The sequence below is a fragment of the Opisthocomus hoazin genome, chromosome 1 (assembly GCF_030867145.1).
Source record: "Opisthocomus hoazin isolate bOpiHoa1 chromosome 1, bOpiHoa1.hap1, whole genome shotgun sequence".
Lineage (NCBI taxonomy): Eukaryota > Metazoa > Chordata > Aves > Opisthocomiformes > Opisthocomidae > Opisthocomus > Opisthocomus hoazin.
In genome coordinates this window covers 109,194,218-109,218,592 of record NC_134414.1, presented here as the reverse complement: position 1 = coordinate 109,218,592, position 24,375 = coordinate 109,194,218, and the positions used below count along the sequence as shown (strand labels likewise).

General features: G+C 48.0%; 1 protein-coding gene across 11 annotated transcripts in view; it reads right to left on the bottom strand.

Annotated features, from left to right (window-relative positions):
• The window catches only part of TIAM1 (TIAM Rac1 associated GEF 1), a 193,666-nt gene that overhangs the window by 75,314 nt on the left and 93,977 nt on the right, over nt 1–24,375 (bottom strand). For 7 of the 11 annotated variants that reach the window (XM_075433087.1, XM_075433097.1, XM_075433128.1 and 4 more), the window contains one exon: nt 8,575–9,554. In XM_075433087.1, coding sequence (XP_075289202.1) covers nt 8,575–9,543 — 969 coding nt within the window. In that variant the 5' untranslated portion in view covers nt 9,544–9,554. Of the gene's footprint in view, nt 1–8,574; nt 9,555–15,007; nt 15,187–24,166; nt 24,189–24,375 lie in introns of those variants that run through there. The other 4 variants (XM_075433062.1, XM_075433071.1, XM_075433081.1 and 1 more) reach the window with 2 other exon arrangements.

Here is a 24,375-nt window from a genome sequence, read left to right as displayed (position 1 = left end):
CTCCCAAGTCCAGTGACATACAGTTAGAAGCCAACTGCAATTTGTATGTGGATACCAGACTGGCATGCTGGGTTTGTTACCTTTGGGAATTCAAAGAGATCGGATACTGATATATACAAGCAGCTTTGGTTCCTGCTTCTGTGCACGCATCACACTGGTGCAACAGTTCTTCAGATGTCTGAGAGAGATGAAATTAAACAAAAAAACAAACTCTCATATGTGTTGTTAAAGTTGCTCAAAGTGGTTTAACAAGCAAGCAGGTTTTGGCCATGGTTCCCTGAGATCAAATTTACTCTCAGCAAAAAAGGCACTAGCCCAGACCTCTAGATACCTCTCCTAGCAGTAAGCTTCACTCTTCTTATGAAAGGATGAATCACAGTCATAGGTTTCTGGGCAATAAACCCTGGGAAAGTCTTACAGTACGGATTTCAATGGATTTTGGTTCCAGAATTCCTTTGTGAACTTGTCTTGGTGAATGCTGCACTGTGTAATTTGGCACCTTGGAAAGACATACAAGGTAGGCACCCAGAAGATACCTGAATATGGGAAGGAGATGTGCATCCACTTTGCTTCTGTGGGACAGGCAGGTAGAAAACACTAATATATCATGCATTTGTTAACCCCATTTCCTTTGCAGGCAGTTCCAACTGATATATATGGCTGTTGCCTCAGTATTACACTTGGCTCCTTCGCTCCATATTAAGATATCAAGTGAGCTTGGTGCGTCTAACACAGGGGTTGCGAACATTTTCAGTTCGCTGACTCCCCAGACGTTTTCCAGCCAATATGTGGGGCCTTCCAGTAAGATCATCTCTGTAGACCACCACGCTTCCCCAAGGAGCCTGGTTTTCTTAGCTGTCTTAGAGGACTTAAAGGCAAATTATGGACCCACAGGGACTCCTGCAGGAGTCAGGAAAGTACAGCCCTGGACGACGTGTCAGCTGCGAGACAGAAAATGTTGAAAATGAAACTGTCCCCCATAAAGCTGCAGGGAAATATATAGGACAGCTTCACCCTTCTCTCCAAGGTGCTGTGCAGAGCTCTTCACTGACTCAGGACAGCTGCGGCATCAGTTTGTGTTCTGTTCGTATTCAGACAGACAGTTTTGCATCCCTGAAAGCTAAAGTATTGGGTAAAGGGAAGGGGGATGATGTATTGATTTTGCTTTTCAATAAAAAGAGAGAAATCCAAGCCTGTGAACGAATGCACAAAAAGGACAACAGAGGCCTTAGCAGGAAACGGCACGAAGCACCACCACGGGACCTGAGCAAACCAGCCCTTCCCTGGCTTTTGCACTGACTTGTAAGGGGTCATAAAGCATATAATACCACGAATGCGAATCATCCTACAATCCAGTAAAGCCTCATGCAGCATGGTCCCTGCACACCACTTCTGGCACCTGCGCAGAGCCGGGGTGGAAGCCCGCCTTCTGTCCTCCAGCAGTGGGAGGAAGTCTCAGTTCTCGAGGGCTGCAGTGTTTAATCTGTCTGTTCCCAAGTGATATGCTGAGGATCCCCCGAAATCTACCTCACTTTCATCCCAATGGACCACCCAGATAAAGAGCGTTTCTAGAGGGACTGAGCTAACCATAAATGAATGCAAGCAGCCTAACCATGCTCGAGTTCAACAAATGGCGCCATGCCTAACCAAAATCCTCAAAGTAAAATACAAGGTTAGGTTACTTTTTGCTCACTCGGTGCCAAGAAGAGGCAATTCTTCCTGAGAAATGTAACAGAGGGTGTAGAAGTGGGGAAGGGGGTAAGCTTCTAGAACAGCAGCTTGAAATTTGAGCATGTCATATGGGAGGTGTCCACCTGAACAATCACCTAACTTAAGGGAGCGGGGAAATGTCTGCCATCTGGGATGATGACTAGTCACAGGATCACACGCTGAAGCTCTCTGAAAAGAATGGCTTCAAGAGAGCCCTTCACTGGAAAGGATCACTACTGCGAATTGCATCCATCTAAGTAAGCACAGCTCAGCGAACAAGCAGCTGGGGCAATCTGTCTGTGATTTTTAAGTGGGAAGTACTTGAAACTAAAAACATGCGGGGTATACAGCTTTACGCAGAACACAATTATTGCCAGTGGTACAAGCACCTCGGATGTATAAAGGGCAAAATCCTACTGCTTAAAAGAAACATGCCTGAATGGAGCAAGATCAGATATCAGGACTGCCTATTTGCTTTCCATTGGCTTCAGACCAAGAGTGAAGGAAGAAAAACAAATTAAGATCTTCAAGAGCATCAAAATATTTTCCAGCAGAGACCAAAACACTCATTTTCAGCTGCTCCTTTCCCTGACAATATTGGGCCAGAGTTGCGTGCTCTGAAGGGAGTGACTGCTATTTGCTTTAAAATACCCTGAATCGGCAATACCTGATCTAATCTCATCCATCTGGGAAGGGCAGCCTGGTGACAGAGCAGGGAAGACCTCCGAGTTCAGGTCTGAAGCCCTCTTTTCAAGCTTTCCTCCAGGCTCATGCTGAATCCGCTTCCAGTTAGCCAGGCTATAAACAGCTCATTTGGTCTAGCCATCAAACAGGTCCGGTCACTCAGCCCCAGTGAGAGCCACCACAATGGCAGCCAGCAGGACCCCAGATGTGGATTCACAAGCAGTTTACGCTGATGCAAGCTTGGGCTGCCACCAAAACGTGTGGTTACCCCCTCCTCCCCCAAGCCCATTTTCACCCCTTCCTTTAACTTTGTCCCCTGCAGCTGAAAACAGAGACTTTTGGTTTTAATAGGGTCGCTGGTGGGGAGGCTCAGCAATCTGACTGGCTGACCAGTGCTCTCCAGAGGCATTCAGACCCTTGAGTCACCTGAGCCAGACCGTCCAACCCAAGGATCTCCAGCTTTTGGAGATTCAGAGTGTGGCTCAGGCTATATCCGAGACCTTGGGAATGACCTCTGTCTGAGAGGCACCACGAGACTGCGTGAACAGAGGCTCGAGCCAGTGAGATGCGCACTACAGCAGAAAACCAGTAACATCTTACTTTTCGGCATTTATCAAACTACATGTCATTAATTATAATTTAATGATACATGACTTTGTCTTTATGTCTTTCCTCAATTCCATCTGGAGTCAAACAACTAAGATTAAAGGTCTGAATCAGTCTGATTAAGAATCATATTTAGGTTGAAAACAGCTATGTTTTCCAGACTCCAGACTGAGATGTACAGAATTACTTTAATAGGAGCGGAGCTTCAGCTGCTGAAGATACTCTGCCTGGAAAAGTGATGACCAAGAAGGGCTACATGAGCAGTCTGGAAGGTCACAAGTGTTAGGCAGAGAGTGAACAGGATGCAGTGGAAGCCAGGAGGAGAAAATAATTTCAGAAGAGAATTCATGGGGGACAGGTCAAACCGACAGTCTTGGACGCATTCCTTGCTCAGGAAGACTCAAATCGCTAGTTTTCTGGGATCGGGAAGAATGCCCTAAAGGAAAATTCACCCCGTACTCTCCTCATTTCTTTCTTTTCCTGAGCACTTGGTATTTGGGGAACAAGGTACTAGGCTGGACGGTGCTTTCATTTGACTGACCCAGGGTGGTCCTTTTACATTTTGAGGTTATATCCTCTATGCCACAAAACCTTTTGTGAAAAAGTTTTGCACAACTCAAAAACAAGTATCAGCTCTCTGGAATTTAGCCATCCTACAGAACGTAATGAAACACTATAACCTGTTACAAAATTCCCTGAGATAGTTAAAAAAATAGTATCGACTGGAAAGATATTCTAATTTTAGACTGGTTTCTCTGTATGTCCCGATCTAATTCCCACAAAAACCTTGATTTCATGTCCTGCATATTCTGCAAAATTTTTTTGTATCAGATTTTTTTTTTTTTTAGGGCTTGAGATTCCAAATTCCTTCAGACTACCTACAGAGGCCTAAAAATAGTAATAAATTTGAAAATCGGACAAAAGGGGATTTAACGCGCCAAGGACATAGTCTGGGGCTGGCGCTGAAGCAGGCGCAGCTTCCAAGTCAGTCGGGCAGGAAGCTTGTTCACGCTCCCCCTGCTCAGTTTCACAACAGACGCTGGAGTGAAGATGCTGTAAACGACTTTTGCTTTCCCTGCAGAGTTGAGGGACATCTTCTCACTGCTCCTTCTCAAAAGTTATGTAAAAGCTACTCCTGCGTCCTTCCCCACAAAGCAAATGCCAGCACTGGAAGCCCATGGAGGTCTCTGGCTTCAATGGCCACTGCCATCACCACCTCGACCATCACGAAAACCAGACGGGGAGGAGCGGGAACCTGCGGGGCTGGAGGCAGCAGCCGGTAGAGCTGGCTCATGCCGATCCGCAGCTGACATCCATGAACTGACACGCTGCTGGCACTATGGCCTGGCAAGCAGATTTTGCTGCGTGACCAGAACATCTTCTGTACACAGAGGACGTCTTCACCTGACTGCCCTTGTAGCAGAGTTTGAGATGTCAAAAGAGGTTCATGCCCTACATGGGGCTGTATCCCCCCATTTGATAGCCTAGAGAAAAGAGCAGTCAGAAATTATCCACAGAGGGGGAACATGGAATAAGGTGGTGGCAAGATGGGCTTGGAAGTGGCACAAAACCATATCTCCAGGTTTCCATTCCCTAATTCCCCTCCTGAGACTTCAGTTAGGGCTGGTAACATGTGCTTACGCTCATTTCTGAACATTCAATAGGGGGAGGAGGAGGAGGAGGAAGAGGAGGGAGTCTCCCGCAGGCAGCTGTTTAGCTGCAAGCAGGACACAACAGGGCCATTTCACAAATTCTGCATCCCAGCAAGTAGGTTGTAGGATCCTGGGGATCTCACAACCCACAGTCAGAACAACCTGTATCCAACCGGAGCTTGTCTCCCTTCAAGCAAAAATGGGTGAAAATGTCAGCCAATTAAGCTTTTTCCACCTACATCACATCAGCTCCAAAAGCCAAACAGGATCCCAGCAGAGCTCTCTGGGAAGTCTCGCTTCAGCAGATCTGAACCCTTAATGTTCAAATGTTACGAAAAACAGAACTGCTGCGTGGGTGCCCCAAAGCTACCCTGTGAATATTAATCACTTGTGCATATTGAATATAATTGTCTCTCCAGTATTAAAAAGCTCTCCTTCTCAATTAGTGGAAAATGACTCCCACAGTTCAATTAAGGTTTAAATTTGGAAAGGAGAGATTTTCTTTTATTTTTTTACATACTTCTAAAGAACCCATGGATGAGGCCTTATAACAAAATACGTACGGTTGTGATTCCGGCATCTTCCTTCTGTGATACATTCAAGGACACGTTTTCCCAGTAGCAGTGGTCAGCACACCACAAAAATGATAGCTGCTGACAACTTCTACTAAATTTAGACTGTATAGAAAATACGATGCTGTACATATAGTTGAACACACATATAACAGTGGCTGGATTCAGGAATCAAACACAAGGACACAAACCGACTGCCCTGGTCTCAGGCTTACTCTGCGCTCAGCCTCTCTGAGTTCAGAGACCTAGACTAGTCAAAAGCCACCTAGAAGTGGCCACTAGGACCTTTCAGTATTTCTAGTACCAGGGCAGGTTAGACTAAAAAATCATGCAAATATCCCGGCTACAACTTTCCAACAGCTGGAAAAAAACCCCTGGCAAATACAAACCCAAATTGTTGTGAGGATGGGCAACAGCGATCTGGGCAGAAACCTCACTCCTGGCTATGAGGCTCAGTTAGGTGACTCTGAACAAGGGAGCTTCCCCTGCACTGTTAAAGAACACAGGGACAGTGACAGGTCACTGTCCAACACCATATTACACTTGGCCCTGGGTCACCTTGGTGTGGTGCCCCTGTGGTCCTAAGACATAACTATTATTTTGTGCGACTGGGATGGGGGGAAGTAGACCGAAAGGCTGGAAAAAAATGTGAAAGTTTTGCCTCAGTCCACTACATTGCTTTTCTAGCATGAAATGTTTTACAGCATGAGAACACATATGGTAGGCTCTGGGGCAATGCTGAAGGCGGTCATCATGAGCATGCAGCCCAATGAGAAAGTGTTGAAAGACTGGGAAGGGGAGAGGGAAACAGAATTTCCCAAAGTGTGACCAAATACTGGCTGGCACTGGCCAACACAGTCCCAAGGAGCACACTAACAGCAAAGCGGTAAGGCCATCAGCTCCACATCTCGGCTTCCACTGTCTCAGGTAGGGTGACCATCACGCTCTACTTCACACCGGGGCGTCAAGTAAAGAAGAGCAAAGTGCTGAGATATTGTTGGACTGGGGACTTGGTACGGAGACAGGTTCGTAGTTTCCCTACTCTCACCCCATCAAAAGCCACCTAATCAGGTTCACCAAGGAACTAGTCCTTTTACTTTGTGTGCAAATTTGGACTTCCTTTTCACTCTGTCTATCAAACACATAATGATAGTCATTTCCCTAAGCTTGCTAAAGGTAGGCCTGGGCTAACACGACTTCATTGCTGACAAGTATCTTGTACTTACTGTATGCTGTTAGGATTAAAGGCTAGGAAGGAATTTTGACCTTTCCAAAGCTTTAATTTTGTTGAATTTATACATGATAATAATCACTGCTGAGACTCCTTTATAGCTACCGTCTCCAAGCTCAGGACATACATCTAGTGAAACCAGCCCCACAGAGTGATTTCCCTGGGTATAGCTGAGGCCTCACAAGATGCTACGCAAATTCGTGACTTTCACCAAGTGCCTCAGAGGAATCTTCTTAATGTCAAGATAGGCACCAAGAAGAAAAACAAATGCTTTGCTGTTCACCAGCGACACTGCTTTCTTTTTCTTAAATACACTTGAAAGAGGGCTGGAGGCAGCAGTAGCACCTAACAATCTTCATGAAAGCTGTTACGTCCAAGGCTGCCAAAGAACATCCTTTTTTTTGCTTGTTGTTGTTGTTCTGTTGCTTTTTATCCTGCACTGCCTTGACAGAGCACCAAAGGGTTTCTGCGCTCGCACCGTAAAAATACCTCTGAAAATAAAGACCTGATTTTGAAGTACAAAGCTGCTGTTGTGGGACGCTGCCGCATCTGTTCTAGCATGTCATTTTTATATTTAGAAGCAGCATATCTCCACGGATCAAGCGCAGCCGGTAAGTCGCTCGGCAACCCCTTCCCATCAGGTCTCACAAGTCGGTGCCAGCCGACAGGGGACACACACACAGACGTGCTCTTCTCGCCCTCCAGCAGCCCTCCGCACCTCCGCAGCCCTGCACCTCCTTGGCGGCACGCTGCCACCGGCCTGACATGCTGTCCAGCCTGGTATCTCTAGCGCTGGTGCCCTGCCAACAGCCCTGCCCGGCAGCAGGACGCGAGCCTGCCGGCCCCCCACCTCGATGCAACGTGCCGCTTTCGGCTTTTCCTGGGTCAGGCGGTGCAGTGCGTGTACGCGGCACGGCGTATGTTGGAGGAACCACGCAATAAAATCAGGGGAGCCACCGAAGCACGTGATCTGGTGCACAGGTCTGACCTGCGCCATCAGACTGCTCTGGCTGTGTCCCCCGGCCGGTGCCCACAAATAGAAAACAGTGCATGTAAAAAACACCACCAGCCAGCCTCTTCCATCAGGTGGCCGGACCACTGCTCTGAGAAGGTCCAGCAAGCCAGGTGAATGAACTTCAAATGAGCGCAACACGCCCGCAATGTGTATGCCACAAGCGGCTCGTACAGGTGGGCAGGATTTGTAGCTCCTTTTTTCCCCTCTCTAAGAGCAGTCTGCTACTTCACCGCAAGCAGAACTGCTGTTTTCAGCACAAGGCGGTGCTGTGTAACTTGATCAGGCAGAACATGGCCAAGAAAAGCGGAGCAAAACATATGAAAGACCAAACAACAGCCATCAAAGCAAGGGTCACAGGACTGGTGTCTGGAGGACGGGAGGGGCAACAGATAGAAGAGCTCCTCTTGGCTCTGTGCTGCCTCTTAAAAGGATCGAGGATGAAGGGTATGACGTCCTCCTTGGCTAGGAGAAGCAGCATCTTCTCCAAACATCTACATCTCCCATCATTTTTCAGTCTCCGGTGAGGGGACAGCACTGTCTCCGGGCGATGCTTTGCAGAGATGTGAACGTCGGCTAATTAGAGTGAAATTTCAGCCCGGCGAGTGCTTAGGATGGAGGGGAGGGGAAACACTCGCAGGTTTCTCCTTTGCTTCCACAGCCATGAGAGCTGAGGAGCACTTGCACATGTGCAGGCAGTGGAGGGCAACAGGGCGAGGAGGGCAGGGCGGGGAGATACAACCAATGCGCGTGAGCTCCTCAAGTGGAGCGATCGGTTTTGGCAGCTACCCCGGAAAAAAAGGCACCGTCAGCACTGTGAAACACGCAGGAAAACCTCTAGCTGGCAAATGCAGATTTATCTTTTCCAGAGGCAGGGAAGAGTGGAAAAGGCCCAAACAAGAGCTGCAGATAAGGAAGGGAGCAGTGATGGGATCAAGCCAGCTCCAGAGACCGGTTAGTTCAGCTCCCTCCTGGACGCAGCCCTCTTCTTGGAAAGGGGGTGTTGAAAGAAAAGAGAGCCTGGAAGAACCTGAAATACCTTTATCTACAGACACAGCCTAACGAATGCCACACGATTCCGTTTCACGCAGGAGAAAACTGCCTTACCTGAGTAGTTTTCGCCCTTCTGCCTTGCATGCTGTTACTATGGCTAATTTGTGGGTTGCTGGCCCCTTCGGAAAGGCAGTGGGATTTCCTGCAGGGCAGCGTATTGTAATTACTGTAGGAAGGCGCGTCCTCAGCAGTAACCGATGCCATCTTATGGCTCCCGATATCCGGCATGTCGGACACGAAATTCCGGCAGTACCCTCCAAAGGCGTTCCGCGGGCCCCCGTTGGCGGCAGCGCCCGGGGTTTTGGGGGAATACAAGTCACTCATAGAGTTGGCGCGCTGGCAGGCGACCAGCGGCTGCGGGCTGCCGCCGGCGTCCGTCCCCCGGCTGGCCTCGGCATCCTTCTCCTCAGCCAAGCCCAGGATTTCCTCGTTGCTCGTTAAATGCTCCTGGCTGAGGTCAGAAAGAGAAAACTCCAGGCTGTCCTCACGCCAGATGTCAGCCGATTTGGAGCGCTTCTTCTTGAAGCTGGCCGTCTCCATGAAGTTTGTCCCATTGGCTGCGTACCGATGCGACCTCCCGTCGCCCTCCGCCAGGAAGGGGTGCTCGTCCCCGTACAGCCGGCTCTCCTCCGAGTCGGGCATGCTCTGGACGGAGGCGGCGGTGAGGACGGTGCTGCTGTCCACACTGGGGGTGACGGAGGAGTCCGTGTGGTAGGAAACGGGCCGCAGGCCCATGTCCACGTGGTCCACCCAGATGGGGCTTTCAAAGTCTTCTAGGTTGGCCTCCTGGGCGAAGGGCTCCAGGCCGTTCTCCGCCAGGGACTGGGGGATGCTGGGGGTGCTGCTGGAGCGGGTGCTCACTTCCGAGTTGCGGTGGATGATTTTTCCGGATGAAGCATGCCGCGTCCGGCGAGAGGCTTTATTGGAGAGGCGAAGCGAGCGGGAGGTGTGCTTGCGGCCCAGGCTGGCGTGCTTGTCTCCGTAGAAGGCATGCTCCACGCTCTGGCTCTCTGCGTTTCCCATGGCGTCACAGTCTGCAAGGTGAGAAAGCAGGGACCATTAGAGGCAGCAACCAAACACATGGGCAAGAAGACACACGGACACCCCAGCACACCCAAAACAGCTTTTTTCTTCCTAATGAACCTGTCCCGAAACCCACACCACAGCTTCCCCTGGGTCTCGCAGGATGTGCTTTAACAGCAGCAACTAATCCCACAGAATCAATTAAGGGAGCCAGCCACCGCATCAGCAAACTTATAAATACAGCTCAGTCAAATCAGTACGTAGGAAAAAGCCAGACGATAGCTATGCTGTTGTAAACGAAGAGTGCAGAAGAGGGAAGGACTGGACCTCAAAGCTTGCTCTGAACCAGAGCCAGTTTACCACCAAAGTGCACTGGCAGTCTCGGCTCTGCAGACATTCACTCGACTCTTTGCGTTAGCTTCGCAATTCCACACAACGCTACAAACTCAAAAAATCAACAGCTATTGTTCATCTGCATGTAACAAGATTCCAAAATGTAGATGGATATATGCCTTTATCTGAGATTTCACTTTTTTTTTGGCTAGCAACTGCAAATTGAAGCACCAAATTGCAAAGTACAAATTCAGCTGTTCGGCAGCGAGCTAATGCTAGGTTTGATTTCTGGAACAAAAAAACAGCGCAACATTAAGCAGGTACAGAGAGCCCCACACAAGAAAGCCATATTATGAAAAATAAATTAGCATGAGTGACTCAGACTGTACAAAAATAACCTTTCCTTCCTACTCACTCTGAAGCAGATAGCTAGATCTAAGCGCTTTGATCTCGCAAAGGGAAAACTGAGCTGGAATGCAGGGACTGGGTTTCTGTCCCCGTCTCTGTAGCTAGCCTCCTGCATTATTCAGTTGCACACGTCCCGCTGTGAAACAGGTTTCCCATCCAGAAGATGAGAGTGATGATCTGGATTCAATCTTGGAAAACACTTTGAGGTCTGTGACCTCACTCAACAAATGTCAGAAATATTTTATCAGTAGTATTGGCTCCTTCTGGCCAAAGATCAAGAAGAAGAACAATAAAAGTAAATGTTGAAGTACATGGCCATTCAAAATTAAATAAGAGATCCTGAATTACACACAAGACAATTATATATAGATAAATAGTCCATCAATCTTGAACAGAAATTCCAAGACAAAACTTCCTTGTTTTGAGGTATTTCTGCTAGTCTTGGTTGAAGAAAAAGAAAAAAAAGCTGCCCTAACAGCAACATAATCTGGAGTTTTTCATTTCTTGGGGCAATTTCCTCTCCTTTAACAGGATGCACCGATGGGTATTGAGCCAGACGCTGGCAGAATGAATCTGAACATGTATTTTCCCTCACTATCTAAATGCATACTATCGCTGCTGCACAGAACTGAATTAGCCCTGCACAAATTACACAGAAAGTGAGGAATCGATTGTGCTAAACACAGGCACAGCACTTCTGCCGTAGGCTGCCCTGGGTGCACATGGTAGAACTGCACTTCTGCAGTGATACTTCTGACCACCGTCGGAGGACTGCGCTTCTCTACTCTTCTACCCAGAGAACTAGGTCGTGTCTGAGGCTAAAAATCTGTTCAGTGCTGGAGCAACAGGCACCTCCATAAATATCTGGACATTTCTGTATCTAAAATAAATATAACTGCACGTGAAGTAAACTATACCAGGAAATACCCTACGTCTACTGAAATTAATGGCTGGACTCCCATTGACTGTCATGAGACATGGTTATCATGCATCGTTTAGAAAATAAACGCACTGAGGAGAGGGCAGTCTTTAATCCAAAAAAAAATGACAGTACTATAAATCCCTAGAGAGGGTTTATTATTCCTTAAAAGCTACAGGCCTTTGATATAGACCAAACTGAAAAACAAATGTCAGCTAGTTTCTGCTCCTAAAACATTTTAAAGCACAAAAACTGCATTTTGTCTTCCACACTGATGTCTAAAACCAGACCCCAACACTCTCCCTCTTGCAAAAGAAACCCTCTCGGGGTAACGCTTTTAGCTGCTTTGATTCTGAGATTCTTGCTAACCACACTTTCATTCGACAGGAATTCCACCGGCTGCAAAGCCCATCAGAGCACGCAGCCACTTATCCCCAGTCTCCAGCCACGCAGCCATCACTTCAGTACCCATCTAAGGAGAAAGAGCAGTTTTAGAAGTCCTCTTGAAAGCCTGAACGATTGAAGAGTGGCTCTTTACCTTCAGAAACAGAGCTGCCGATGGCCAGGAGCATCCCCCGCACACCACACGGCAAGGCACCCTTGCTGATGAAAACGCCGGGGGCTACCGAAAGCAGCCCCGCGCCACCACCTCGACGTAGTCTCCATGCGCACCGGGCAAAATTTCACCCAACCAAAAAGTTAACAGAACCACATATGACTTGGTGACGAAAGGAGCAGCAGGTCAGGCTGCACCCCGTGAGGAAATAACGCCGCTAGAAACACTCTCATGGAAGGAGGAAAGTCTCTTCTCCGCGGACGGCGGCAGGAATGTTTACTGAGCGATTTCACACAATGAGAAGTATCTGCTAGATACCGGCAAGAAGTGTCAGACTTCAAAGAAAAGAGCTGTCCCTTTTTAATTCCGTGGATTGGCACCTTAGGTGAGGACGCGTTTGCACATCCCACAGACGGCTATCTATCCCGGCCATCAGCCCACACCTCGCTCCCATACCCAGGAAGGGTGACTGAAGAGGCCTCGCCCTAGTGCCACCGATTTCCCTGGCATCAGGTCGCAGGTTTGCACGAATGCTGCGCGGCGGGTTCAAGAGGGCTGCAGGCAGAGGCGGTGCAGCTGATCCAGCTGCAGCGATTCAGGACAGTGCCACCCCCGCGGTTTGTCACCATTCCCCAGCAGAGGCCATCTCCCCTGGGAGATGCAGAACAGTGCCATGCCCATGGTTTGTCACCATTCCCCAGTAGAGGCCATCTCCCCTGGGAGATGCAGGACACAGTGGGCTGAGCCTGCCTTGGGTGGGGACAGTCAGCCCCGCGGGATCAAGCTGAGGGTGGCTGCTTGCAGGGTGCCTGAGACAAATGGCTGTACCTAGAAAGGACCCCACTCCTACCTTCTCACCCCCATTTTTACCTCCCCTCTGCATTTCTGGCTGAGCGTTTCCATCAGCTACCCTCAACCAGTTCAGGTGCTCACACAGCTGAGTTCCCTAAAACAGCAGAAAATAAACTCAGGGAAAACAAAACAAAAAAAAAAGAAAGAAAAAATCAAAGACTTTATGTATTAGTTTATTTTTGCTGGATAATGAATTCGACTGGCACATGCCAGAAGCAGCACACGGGTGCCCATCTGGGGACACGGCGGGGCGAGGACATGGCAGCATGGCTGGAGGGCAATGCGGGCGCCAGGGAGGAGGGGGCAGCGAGTGGCATCTCCCCCATTTTTTGGCAGCAGTGAGCTGTTAGGTCAGCTCAGGCAGATGTGGAAAGGCAGCCCTGAAACATGCAAATTCACACTGAAGCAGATCCCGGGTGTCCTCGGCTAGCAGGAGCTGGGTCGGGGAGGGGAGCCCCAACCTCGCCCTCCCAGGGGCAGCGGCAGACGCCCTAGGGCAGAAACGTCTTAAACTGCTCCAGCTACCACCGCCAGACGCTGCCTGTCTGAGGCTTAACTGAATTTAGCAGACTCAATCAAAAAAATCTGTATCAAATTAAGAAAACAAGTAATGCTAATGGGAGTTGCACACAAATGCTGGTAGGACAAAGGCTCCCCTTGTTAGCTCACCCACCAAATCCAAAGGTGACCATTAAAGACCTATCAAGGTACCACCAGGATACAACATAAATCAAGTGTGATGTGTCTTGATGCTTTAAACAGGTCTGCTGCGCTCGACCAAGGACTGCAACGTGTCAAAAATCTGTTCTGAATTATTCTCCTAAACTAGCAGAGATTAGCGCACACAGACCATGCACTGCAAGCAGAACTAGCTGGAAATCTTTCAGCAGAAAATGTCGATTCATCAAAACCCAAACTCTTCCTGGGAATAGACTGCTTTGGATGAAAGGCTCCTCCGCTCCAAGAGGGAGAGATCTGAAAACCGAAGCGGGGAGACAGGCACGTCTCCTGGAAGAGGCACCAGCTCAGTGACTCAGTCGCTTGCCGGAGACGCGGAAGATCGAGATTCGTATCTGCAGCCCAAGTCAGGCAAACGAGGGGTGGCAACTTGTTCCTCCACCTCGAGAGGTGGCCTGGTCATGGAGCTATCGGCTGCTCTGGGAAAGGGCCCTCTCTCCCGGAAGATCTGTTCCTTACTGGTTCACAGCTGGGAAAATGTCAAAACTGTGGAAGCCTTCAAGGGGCCATGCAAGCCACCTCTCAGCCAGCTTGCAAGTCAAGAGACGGTACAGAGGTTTGAGTTGTTTTTTGGTTTTTTTTTAAACCAAAACTTAAGATTGGTATCAACATTAGGATATCAGCAGGGAGAACACAAATTCTGTAGGAAAACTTTGAAAAAAACAGTGTTCTCTACATCAGCTACCCTAGACAGACAGATTGAACTCTAGCTGAACTGCTGAGTTTTTGCTGCATGAGTCGTACATAAAATGGTTACACATAAAGGCGATCACATTCTAGATGACCACTGATGACAGCCCCATCAAAGAATACAATCTTCTCTGAAAACAATCATTTTCCTTTCTTTTCCCTCACCCTCGATATTAAATATTTCTCAAAATAATTACAAAACCAAAATACTCATTTCAACTAAGCCTCAGTTACTAACTCTCAAACTCGCAAAAAGTTGGGACTTTAAATTCCAGAAGAAAATCTGAAGTGTATTAACTTTCCAACCAAATTTGAAGCACCTCACAAGACAACAGATTGCAAATTTAAAATTAGATTCTAGTGGGAGGCCCTGGTGACAAATCTGTATTTTTCTCCTGGAGCGGAGTTTGAAAGCTGTGAGAACCAGAACAATGATTAAATCCACAGCGAGCAATGAGCCTACAGAAGTAAACTTTTGCTAAAAATCTGCCAACTGAAACCAAAGACTTTTACTGAACTCACAAGAACCACATAGAAAAATGTACAAGGCTAATAACCAAGTGTGAACACATACATTTCATTGTAATTAAAATGTGCTTTTTCAAAAGGGCAAGAGAGAGGCTGAAATTCCACAGTAAGCCTTTGAGTTTCTAGGAAACTCCAGCAGCACATTTCGTTGTTTTCAAATCAGAACCTTTTAACCAGCCATTTCTTTTTTGTAAGCCGCTCTCGCATATGTTAAAGCACGGATGGACTCCGAAAAGGCCCTGCAGGCAATTCAAGGCAGAGGAGGAGAGCGAGAGGGGAAGGGATGTCATCAGTAGCTGCATGACAGCCGTTCAGATGTCTTTGTATTGCTAAACGGGTGTAACCATAAACCACATGCAGCTTATCCATTTTTTCCCCTCCCACGAACCATTACAACACACAGCAAACTCCTAAAGAAAAATATATGGACACACATGTACCTTCCGAGGCAGTACTGGTATCCAGCGCAACCTTCCCCAAGAGAGCTGTGGCATTTAGAGGTATAGAATTGCAAATGATACCAAAATGAACAGTTACTGGGACTGCAGAAGCTGTCAGCACCTGCCACTCAGCGACTCCGTTACTCTCGCGTCAGAGTCTATGACTACATGCCAAAAACCTGGGGAGAAAAAGGGGAGAAAAAAAAAATCAGACAAAGGGTTAGCAGGAACGGCTATAGAGGAGGACATCTTCTGCCAGGTCCTGTTATCATCACTTACCTAAGAAACACTGTGCAATACAGCATGCGAATGCTGCGCTTAAATTCAAATTACAAAATCTGATGATGGCAGAATAAATGAAAAACCCAGTCAAGCACCATCAGCCCAAACAACAGAATGCGGAGAGTTCCTCTTCCCACCGCTCTGTACAACAAAAATCCCCGTAGACGTTAATATGCTGCTGAGGACGGTCTGTATCAGGCAGGGCTAGAAAACCCGAGGTCCAAAAACACGCCTGTGTCCAAAGACGACCAGAAGAAAGGCACCCTCCAGTAAACCACGGTTTAACTTCTGGCAGCAAGGGGGGACCCAACTGCCCAGGGAATGGCGCCGAAACTGGAAGACCTCAGAGGAGATTTCTCTGTGCAGACTGCCTAATTTACAAAAAGGGCAGTTATCCAAGAAGAGATTTCATTAACATTTTTGAAGGGCGAATCAGACATGTAGAGCAGAGCATTTACATGCATTTTTGTGCACAGTGAAAGGATCCTTGGGTTAATTGCACTCACTAAGCCGAGGATACAAGAGACCAGTCTGCGCCTATTTAGACCTAAGACAAGTCGTAAAGAACAGTCCTCAAGTCACAGACACGTGTGCACTCGTGTGGGTACCAAATCCCAGCCCTGTCTTGGCCTGATACCACCAGCCAGCTCCCTTATAAGTACGCCAGCTCAAGGTCCAGTCCTGCGAGACACCAGGAACCACAAACTCACCGGTGGGCTGGGTGGTCTCACTCTGCCAAAGTCAGCTCTCAAGTCACCCAGCTCCCCCTTCTCCCGGCCAAACACTGGCAGTGAAACATCAACTCAACACTGCACGCAGATTTGAGAGTTACAGACTTTTCCAAAAGTCTCAAGGAATGAAAACTTCGGAAGAGATTAGTGATGCCCTTCATGTTTTTAGAGCTGCTTGGTGGGGAAATTGTGATCCTCACTCTTGGCTGGATTCTCAAAAGATGAGAGTCACCGGCTCCTTTCTAAATTAAAAACATTCTCATTTTCTTTCTCCTTCTTTATGTTGCCCTCTCCGCTCCCCACCTCCCCCTCTTCCCCCAAGCTGTTGGTTGAGATCCGAAAAGCAGTTCATGAATTGCTCAGGAGCTGGCAGAAATTAATAAAATGAAGCTCATTTATATTGAAATGGACTCATTACCATGCCAGCTGCCAATAATTTGCAAGACAGGAATCCTGCTGACAAACAAGGTCCTACAGGCACGAGGCTTTCCACCTGCACCCACTGCACGATGAGCAGCCCTGCGATGTGCATTCCTCACCTCCAAAGAGAAAGGAATTGCGACCATCTTTTTTCAGACCTGCCTGCTGCTGCCCACAAAACTTCTCCAAAAGAAGAAAAAAAACAGATGCGGCTGAGCATTTTATCAGATTTTCCATCCTGAAGCGGCTTTTGAGGAGTTTGTAACTCAGAAAAAACTGCTCCGGGCTGAAGCGAACTCCAGTCACTTCTGCGAGAAACCAACTACAGCGTCGCCCGCTCCACATGCCACCTGTGCTCCTCCAGCAAAAATCATTCTCTTCTTGCACTCACTTGTCAAAAAGGTGGGAAGACTGAAAGTGGATGTTTACAGCTGGATACTAGATTACCCCAGTCCTCACTACGCTCCAGTACATTTGAAGAGCTGGCAATATCCTTAGCCACAAACAGGCGGGTACCATCCACAAACAGCTCCTCCAGAAGAGAAGGATTTTTCATTACCTACAGATATTTTTCCTGAAAGGGTTTGTTCCTGCTAACTTCTACAGCTTGGAGAGGCTTTCCCAAACAAAACTAAGCCATACATTTCAAGAACACCATCATATTTTCATACTTCTCTTTGTCTGCCACATTAATATGCACTGGAACAGTCCTCACCCCCACGCTCCCCAGTTGACACCAACATCCCAGGCTCTGCCGCAGCAGAAATTCTGGGGGTCTGCAAGTGCTGAAGCAGCAGCCTCGGACAACAGCTTCCCTCCAACAGGGTCTTGGCAAAAGGGGATGCCCGTGCTCCTCCGTGAGGCGGAAAGGCAGAAGCCAGCACGAGCACAGCCCCACCAGGGCTCGCTTCCCAGCACAGAGCCCGGCCCCGCACAGGGTGCGCTTGCTCCTGCGGATGCTTGCTCCGTCAGCGGAGCCGGAACGAGGGGGACGCCGACCGCGCGTTCAGACCACTGCTAACTCACCAGTAACCGCTGTCAGGGTAGATGGACAGTTGTAAACATTCACATATGGAACAGTTCATCTCATTAGAAAAGAAATGTCCAATAAAGATTTTCAAGCTTCTACGCCCAAGACAAGATACTCAGTTTTAGAGGTGACTTCTGCAAACACGCAGGCACGCACACCTCTGTGACGCACGTATGCATGCGCGTGTGCCAATGCCTGCGTACGGCAGTGCAGCTCCTCTAGTCCTTTGAAGGTCTGGAAGTAGCACAGCTGTATTTGTTTCACAGCCACAAAACAGCGCCTTGAAAAATCGGTCCAAGGAGTTGCCACAGGGCTCATCACCCAGCAAGTTAAGTCAGTGTAAACTGAGGAAGCTTGCAGCAAACCACCACAAATGGATGAAATCTATGCATAGTAAGGAAGCAGAATATATTAAAGGAGCACCTTGTTTTTCATCACATCTGCTACCTGCGATTCTAGGTACAGCAAAGAGAGGCTTGACTTTCACATGCTGGGAGGAGTTGGCAAAAAATAATCAGCACACCTGTTTTCTTTTTGCTTGCCGACAATTAACATGAACATCAATGGATGAAAAATACGGAAGCTGTAGTATTCTAAAAGCCTCCTTTTCAATGCAGAACCCTTCCTTTCCAGCAAGGAAAAATTAGTATGCAAGTATACCCCCTTGTCCAGTGAACATGAAAAGTTGGCTAGAAGGACAACAGCTCTCTTTCAATTCTATTTATACTTTTTGATTTTATGATGCATCGTTTTTGTCAGATTCCAAATGCAACTGCAGATGTGAGATCAGCTGGTCATTCAGCAAATCTTCATCCAGCTTTGAGAAGCCCTTGGTAATTCTACCATAAACCATCAAGATGCATATACATAGACAGAAAGCAGCAATCATTTCATACAGAAACTATTCAATATTAATCAGTGGCTCTGGGCTGTATTCCCCACCCACGATCCCAGTTCCACGCCATTATAACTTTGGTGTTTGATCCTGTCTCCTGAAATGGAGGATCAGGTCCTTTATTTGTAACTGGAGGCCAAATTTTGTTAGCCTTTATTACCTCTGGTTAATATGAATTGTTGCCAAAATCAATCTGTCAAATCGCTTACCCTGAGAAGCAGGTAGATGCTCTAGTATGCTCCAGGGTCCTGGTGCCCTGACAACTCTGGCTCTCCTCACTCCATACCCCTGCGCTGTCCCCCACAAACTGACACACTGCAACCCACAGGAGATGGGTGGGTGCGTGGGTGGGGAGAGGCTGCTCCATGCCCAGGTCTTTGAGAGGGCTTTCCGTGACAGGGCTGGGTGCACGCATGGGTTCAGAAATGTAATTCAGAAACACTCCAAGCTTCCCCATTCATCGATGGAGTCACTGAAACTATGTACAACACTGAGCTCCGAGATCAACTTTAGTGGATGGCAGAAGCTGATTGACTTTTAAATCAGTGAAAATAAATGATAAATGCGCTCTTGTGTTTTCTTTCTATGACTTATGTCACAGGACCCTTTCATTTCTGAGAAAAATTAATTTTAAGCCAACCACGGCTTATGCTACCTGCCAAAGACAACGGCTGCTCCTGGAACTGGAGTCTGATGACAATGACCACCCAGACAAGGCTGGGGGGACCGTCTGCAGGTCCGCAAGAACTGGCCAGCAGAGCTGGAACTGCAAAACTGCTTTCCAATGGTCTCACTAACACACAACCTTCGTGCCCATCATGGTTAGGAGAACAATGCTTGGTGATCGCTCCACATGAAGAGGAGGGGAAAGAAAATGAAACCCACACTCTCTTTGTGGAGAACTTGTAAAGAAAAGATGTGGGAAGCCTTGTTCCTCCAGCTGTAGCACCACACCTATGAGAATTCCCAAGGAAGGGAAGCAAAAGCAAAAGTAAAGGGAAGGAAGAAGATCCATGAGGAGACCTAAAACTTCCATATAGCCAATAGTCAACAATCCCCAAATCCCAGCTACAGAAAATAAAACGAGGAGCATGGCACTGACAAAGCACCATGGGGCCTTGGTAATAAATTAATGGAAGAGAAGAGCAGGTAGTCCAAGGGAAAGCCCCCTCTTCAGGGTTTCTATATTTATACCAGGGGATATGAATAATTGACACGGTGGTGGTTTTGTTTGGTTTTAAATCATTTTTACAACTATCTGAACATGTTTTAAGTCTTTCTCCTTCCCTTCCCTTTTATTTTTAATGGTGGGAAAATCCCCCTTTCTTCCCTAGGGGAAATTTGCAAGGTTTTACACGTTTAAAGAAAAGGGCAAAGCAGGGAAAGGATTCTAATTTCATATTATCAGACACCAGCAAATCTATGGGAAGCCACAAGGGCAACTCCCTGGAGCCGGTGGGGCCGACGAACAGCAGCTTGCGCGCTGCGCCCTGGGAAGTGGAGCAGTTTTATAACCTGCTCCGGGGAGCTGCAGCCAGCCCAAAGCCACGAGGGAGCTGCAGGGAAGAAGGAGCCCACTCAGCCTCCGCGGAGGACGAGAACGAGAAAGGTAGCTACAAGGACTGCATGTGCACTTATGTGTTGCTTAAAAAAATAGAAGAAGAATGCCCAAAATGCAGCTGACGTAAAACTAAGGTGCAGTTAGTTTATTTACCTTTAGGTTGTGCATTATTGTTATTACACTTTGCCTGAAAAGGATTTTCTGCTTGTGCAGAGAGCTGCTGATACACAATGAGGATGGGATGCGCCAAATGCATTAAAAAACCCCTTTATTTAGAAGTAACAAGAATGTTCACACCAGGAGACAGAGCCCTCAACGGACCCATCGGAGCACTCCCTGCACAGCCGAGGAGGGGCAGCTGGAGGAGGGAGAAGCAGAGCGGGAGACGGCGGGCCACGCACGAACAGAGAAACCACCCAGCACCATGGTCTCTGGCAATAAAAACATCAACCCTTGGCTTGAGTTACCGGGGAGCCACCGCAGGCAGGATGGGAAGGATTAAAACGTCGCGGAAAAAAAATTAAGGCCGATAATTGGGGGAGGGGGAATTGGAGAGGAAGCATTTAGTGTGTATCCTCATTTCAGCACAGAGGTACGCAATCTGATTTTCAAGCAGTGCCAAAGACCTCACACAGATCATTAAGATGGTGCCTGAGATATGAAGACAAGTATCTAATTTTAGCTACCCCGACTTACGTACCGGGGAGGGATTCCAGAGGTCTACGGAAAAACAGGCTGCAAATTGCACTTGGGCAAACGCACGATCAGAGTAGCTTTCACATTTTGGCCGCGCTCTCTCTGAAGGAGAACACTGAGGCACCTCACTGAGGTACAAAAGCATTATAGCTATCCTACACAATTAGTAAAAATGATGTAAAAGTAACATCAACTTCCGCAACGAGGCCACAAGCAAAGCATAGTAAGGAGAAGTACTGAAGCAGAAGACGTCGTTTTAAGTTTATAGCATGTCTTGCAGAAGTTCTGGTACCAGTGACTCTCCCTGAGCTCCTACCCATAAATCAGTACCTCGCAAGACTCAGCCTTCACTGAGATTGCTTGTCAGGGCCGCTGCGCCGGGCTAGGATGGAGGCCAGTGACTGCAGCACTGCAGAGCCAGGGCTCAAGTCCTCCCGTGCCACCTTGGGAGTGGAGCCAGGGAGGCTCCCCAGAGCTCCCTTCCCCCTCGGCAAAGCATGAATACAGCGCTCTCATCCACTGCAGAAAGACCCAAGACGGCCATATCCCCAATTTAAAAGGGCACTGGGTGACTCCAAGGAGGAAAGCCGTGTTTATCTGGCAGAAAGCACATGTTAAGCATCCCACGCTTCCCAAAAATAAGAGAGCTTATGGCCGGACATGTCGGCAACGCCATGGCTGGGTTGCTCTGGCAGGACAGGGCCAGGCGGAGATGTTAGTGGGACAGATGCTGGAGACAGGAGTCCACCCAGGCCAAAAAACAGGACTAGCAATAGGACTACCAGCCTCAGCCTGCCCTGAGTGCTCCCGGAGAGGAGGGGAGAATCAAGAATGAGCCACGGGTGAAGAGGCAGCCCTGCTTCACAAAACCCGACACTGGGAATTGTAACTACTGTTTATTCAGAGCCTGGGAGGAGAGGCAAGCAAGCATGTGACCAAATGGCTGCTGTTTTCACCTAGCGTGATGATACCAACTGCAACAGAGCAGGTTTCTCAGCCTGGCATTACCATAGCATAAACCCTTGCCGTTTCTCCAGCACGCAGAAAAAAAGAAAACATTCATGCAAAACTCGGCTGGTCTGTACCAGCTTGCCACTGTCAAAGTTAAATTAAGCACTCAGATTTTATCTTGCACGTCCTGACAGAACCTGATCACTCAAACGCCGTCGCAGAGATGTATCCACACCGCAGTTAAGTTTATCTGGGTTTACCGGTTTTAGTCACAACTCGTACATCACGTCTCCTGACACAGCTCCTGCTGAAAGCTCTTCCCCGTGGGAGGAACACACAACACCAAAGGCCACATGCTGGGTGTTGTTTCCTTCATTAAGCGGGGGCAAAACCCATGAGGGATGGTAACCCCAGCGGAAGACACCCTCGGGGCTCAGGGGGTGAATCCCCACCCTGGGAAGAGGTGGGCCGGGAGCACAGAGCCCTGCCACGGAGCGGGGAAATGGGCCGATCAGCAAACGTTTTTGAAAGGAAAAGCCAAAACTATCGAAAGTCAGGCTAAGGAAGCTTTGTGATGGAAAGCTGAAACCCATCAGCTCTGAGCGAGGCCTCAAAATAAAATGAATGCTTTGCATTCTTTTTCAGTAAGGGCATGGGGCAGCAAGGCATGTGAATCACTACATCTGAGCTATCTGAGGAGCAAAATTCAAAGAGTTTAAAATGTGCCAGTCAGCAGGAGTTTTGAATCTGCATCCCAAAACTATGAGAGAAGTTGTACAAGTAGCCACAGGGATATGAACGAGAATTTTTATGTTAAAACCTGCAGCTCAGGTTCCCGCATGGGACTGGAGAACAAGTGATCCCAGCAACAACATAGCCATCCGTCTGGCCTCAATGCCACACAAAGGCTGGAGAGCGCCTTCGAGAGACGGAACAGGGAACAATATGGGAAGAAATGGGAAACTGAATAAAATGCAATACGGATTGTGGCACACTACTCTGATCGCTTTCCCCAACAAGATGACCCATTTTCCATAGGAGGAAAGGGCAGAAGATACCTTTCCAGGAAACTACTAGTTAAACTGAAGATGACGAAAACTGGCATAGGAATGATGATACACATAAGAAGCTTTGCAAAGAGGTTGTGCTGAAAGGAAAATTATCTGGCTCAAAGGACTAGGTTTTTTAATAATGACACGCAAAGAAAAAAATGTACCAGTGACTTGTGCTGATGAGACAACGTTAGAAAAAGTCACAACACAGAAGAGACCTTTTGTCTCATATTGATCCCAGAGGACCATAAGCTCCTGATGTGATAAAAACGACAAAAAAAGCAAATGTAATCAAAAGATGCACCAAGCAAGACTTGTCCAGCAGAAACAGGAGTAAATGCTGACACAGAAGACATTGACCTCATCTGGAATAACATGCAAAATCCTCACCATCCATGGCAAAGGTTAATACAGGCCAGACCACCTCGAAGAAAAGCAAAGCAGACACAGCGAAGCATAGAGCTTCACTCCCGAGGGGCGAAAACAACATGCAAAACAAGTGGCTGCAAAGGGACATGATTTATGTTCATGGGCAGAAAAGGGTAAGTTAAAAAAAATCCAAAATTCAAATAGTTGTATTCATAGTAATTTCATCCTGACAAAACAAGCAAGGCAAGGTTAAAATAGACTGTGCCTTCCTCCCGCTCCCTCTCCCCTTCACAAATGGCCTCGAGACAGGCAGAAGTCCCTGGCACTCGGCTCGAGCAGGGAGACCTGCCTAAACACAGCCAACCCCCGGTGTGTGGCAGGGATCTCCCAGGACAAGAGGTGCACAGCAGGCAGGTACCGGTGCTGGCCCCAGGAGCCGCAGGAGCAAGCCACGGTGATCCCTCTCTCAGGCGCATTTCAGCAGACAAGGATTGAAGACTGCACAAGTTTTGCACGGTAATTGCTTTTGGACAGATTAAACTTTGCCTCTAGAATAACAAATCTGTAGTCAAACGGGACACAAGCGTGTAGCAGAGCGGCAGCTTTCTGCACTAGTAACCCTGGTGGATCCAGCTGGTTTGCTCAGGAGATGACTACTGGTCTGGATTTCATGAACTGACCAACCTTGGTGGGATCCATGGACTGCAGTTCCACGAAGGCAGAGAGCTCGTCCTTCCAAAAGATGTGAAACTCAAGCTCTTTCTGAGCAATATGAAAAAACCAATACATTCATGCAGCTGGATTGATCCTCCATAGTTTGGCAGGCACAGTAGTTGGTTCAAGCTCTCCTCTGGCTTTGCAAACTATGGTAAATAAAGGTTAAATGTTGCTGCTGGCACACACAAGCTACCTGCAATTTGTCCAACGCCAGCACTGACGGATGGCCAGCTGCGGGTCTTGTACTTCTCTGCTCCTGACATCCTACAGAGCAGACTGCCAAAAAGAGCTTCTGATTTCTTCTTCTTTTGAAAACGATTCAGAAAGTATCACCAGAGAAAGAGCAAGAAGAGTTGTTCCGAATCGTAGGTGGGAATTTTCCAGCACCAGGCTCTCACTTTCTCTCAGTGCCTCAATATTTAAATGTTATATGAAAAACATAAGCAACTACTTACAAGACAAACTGAGGACAACCGTTCCAGAAATATCCGACAATGCAGTAGTTCAAGAAAGCCTCCTGCGAAGATGCCTCCCACAGGACAGGTGGAAAATGGAGATTTCAGGCTCATCAGCCAGAGGACTTTCATCCGGACCTCCTTGGTTTCGGAGAAGCGATATCCTCTTGGGTATAGGATGGAAAGGAGCATGCAGGAGCATGCAGGAG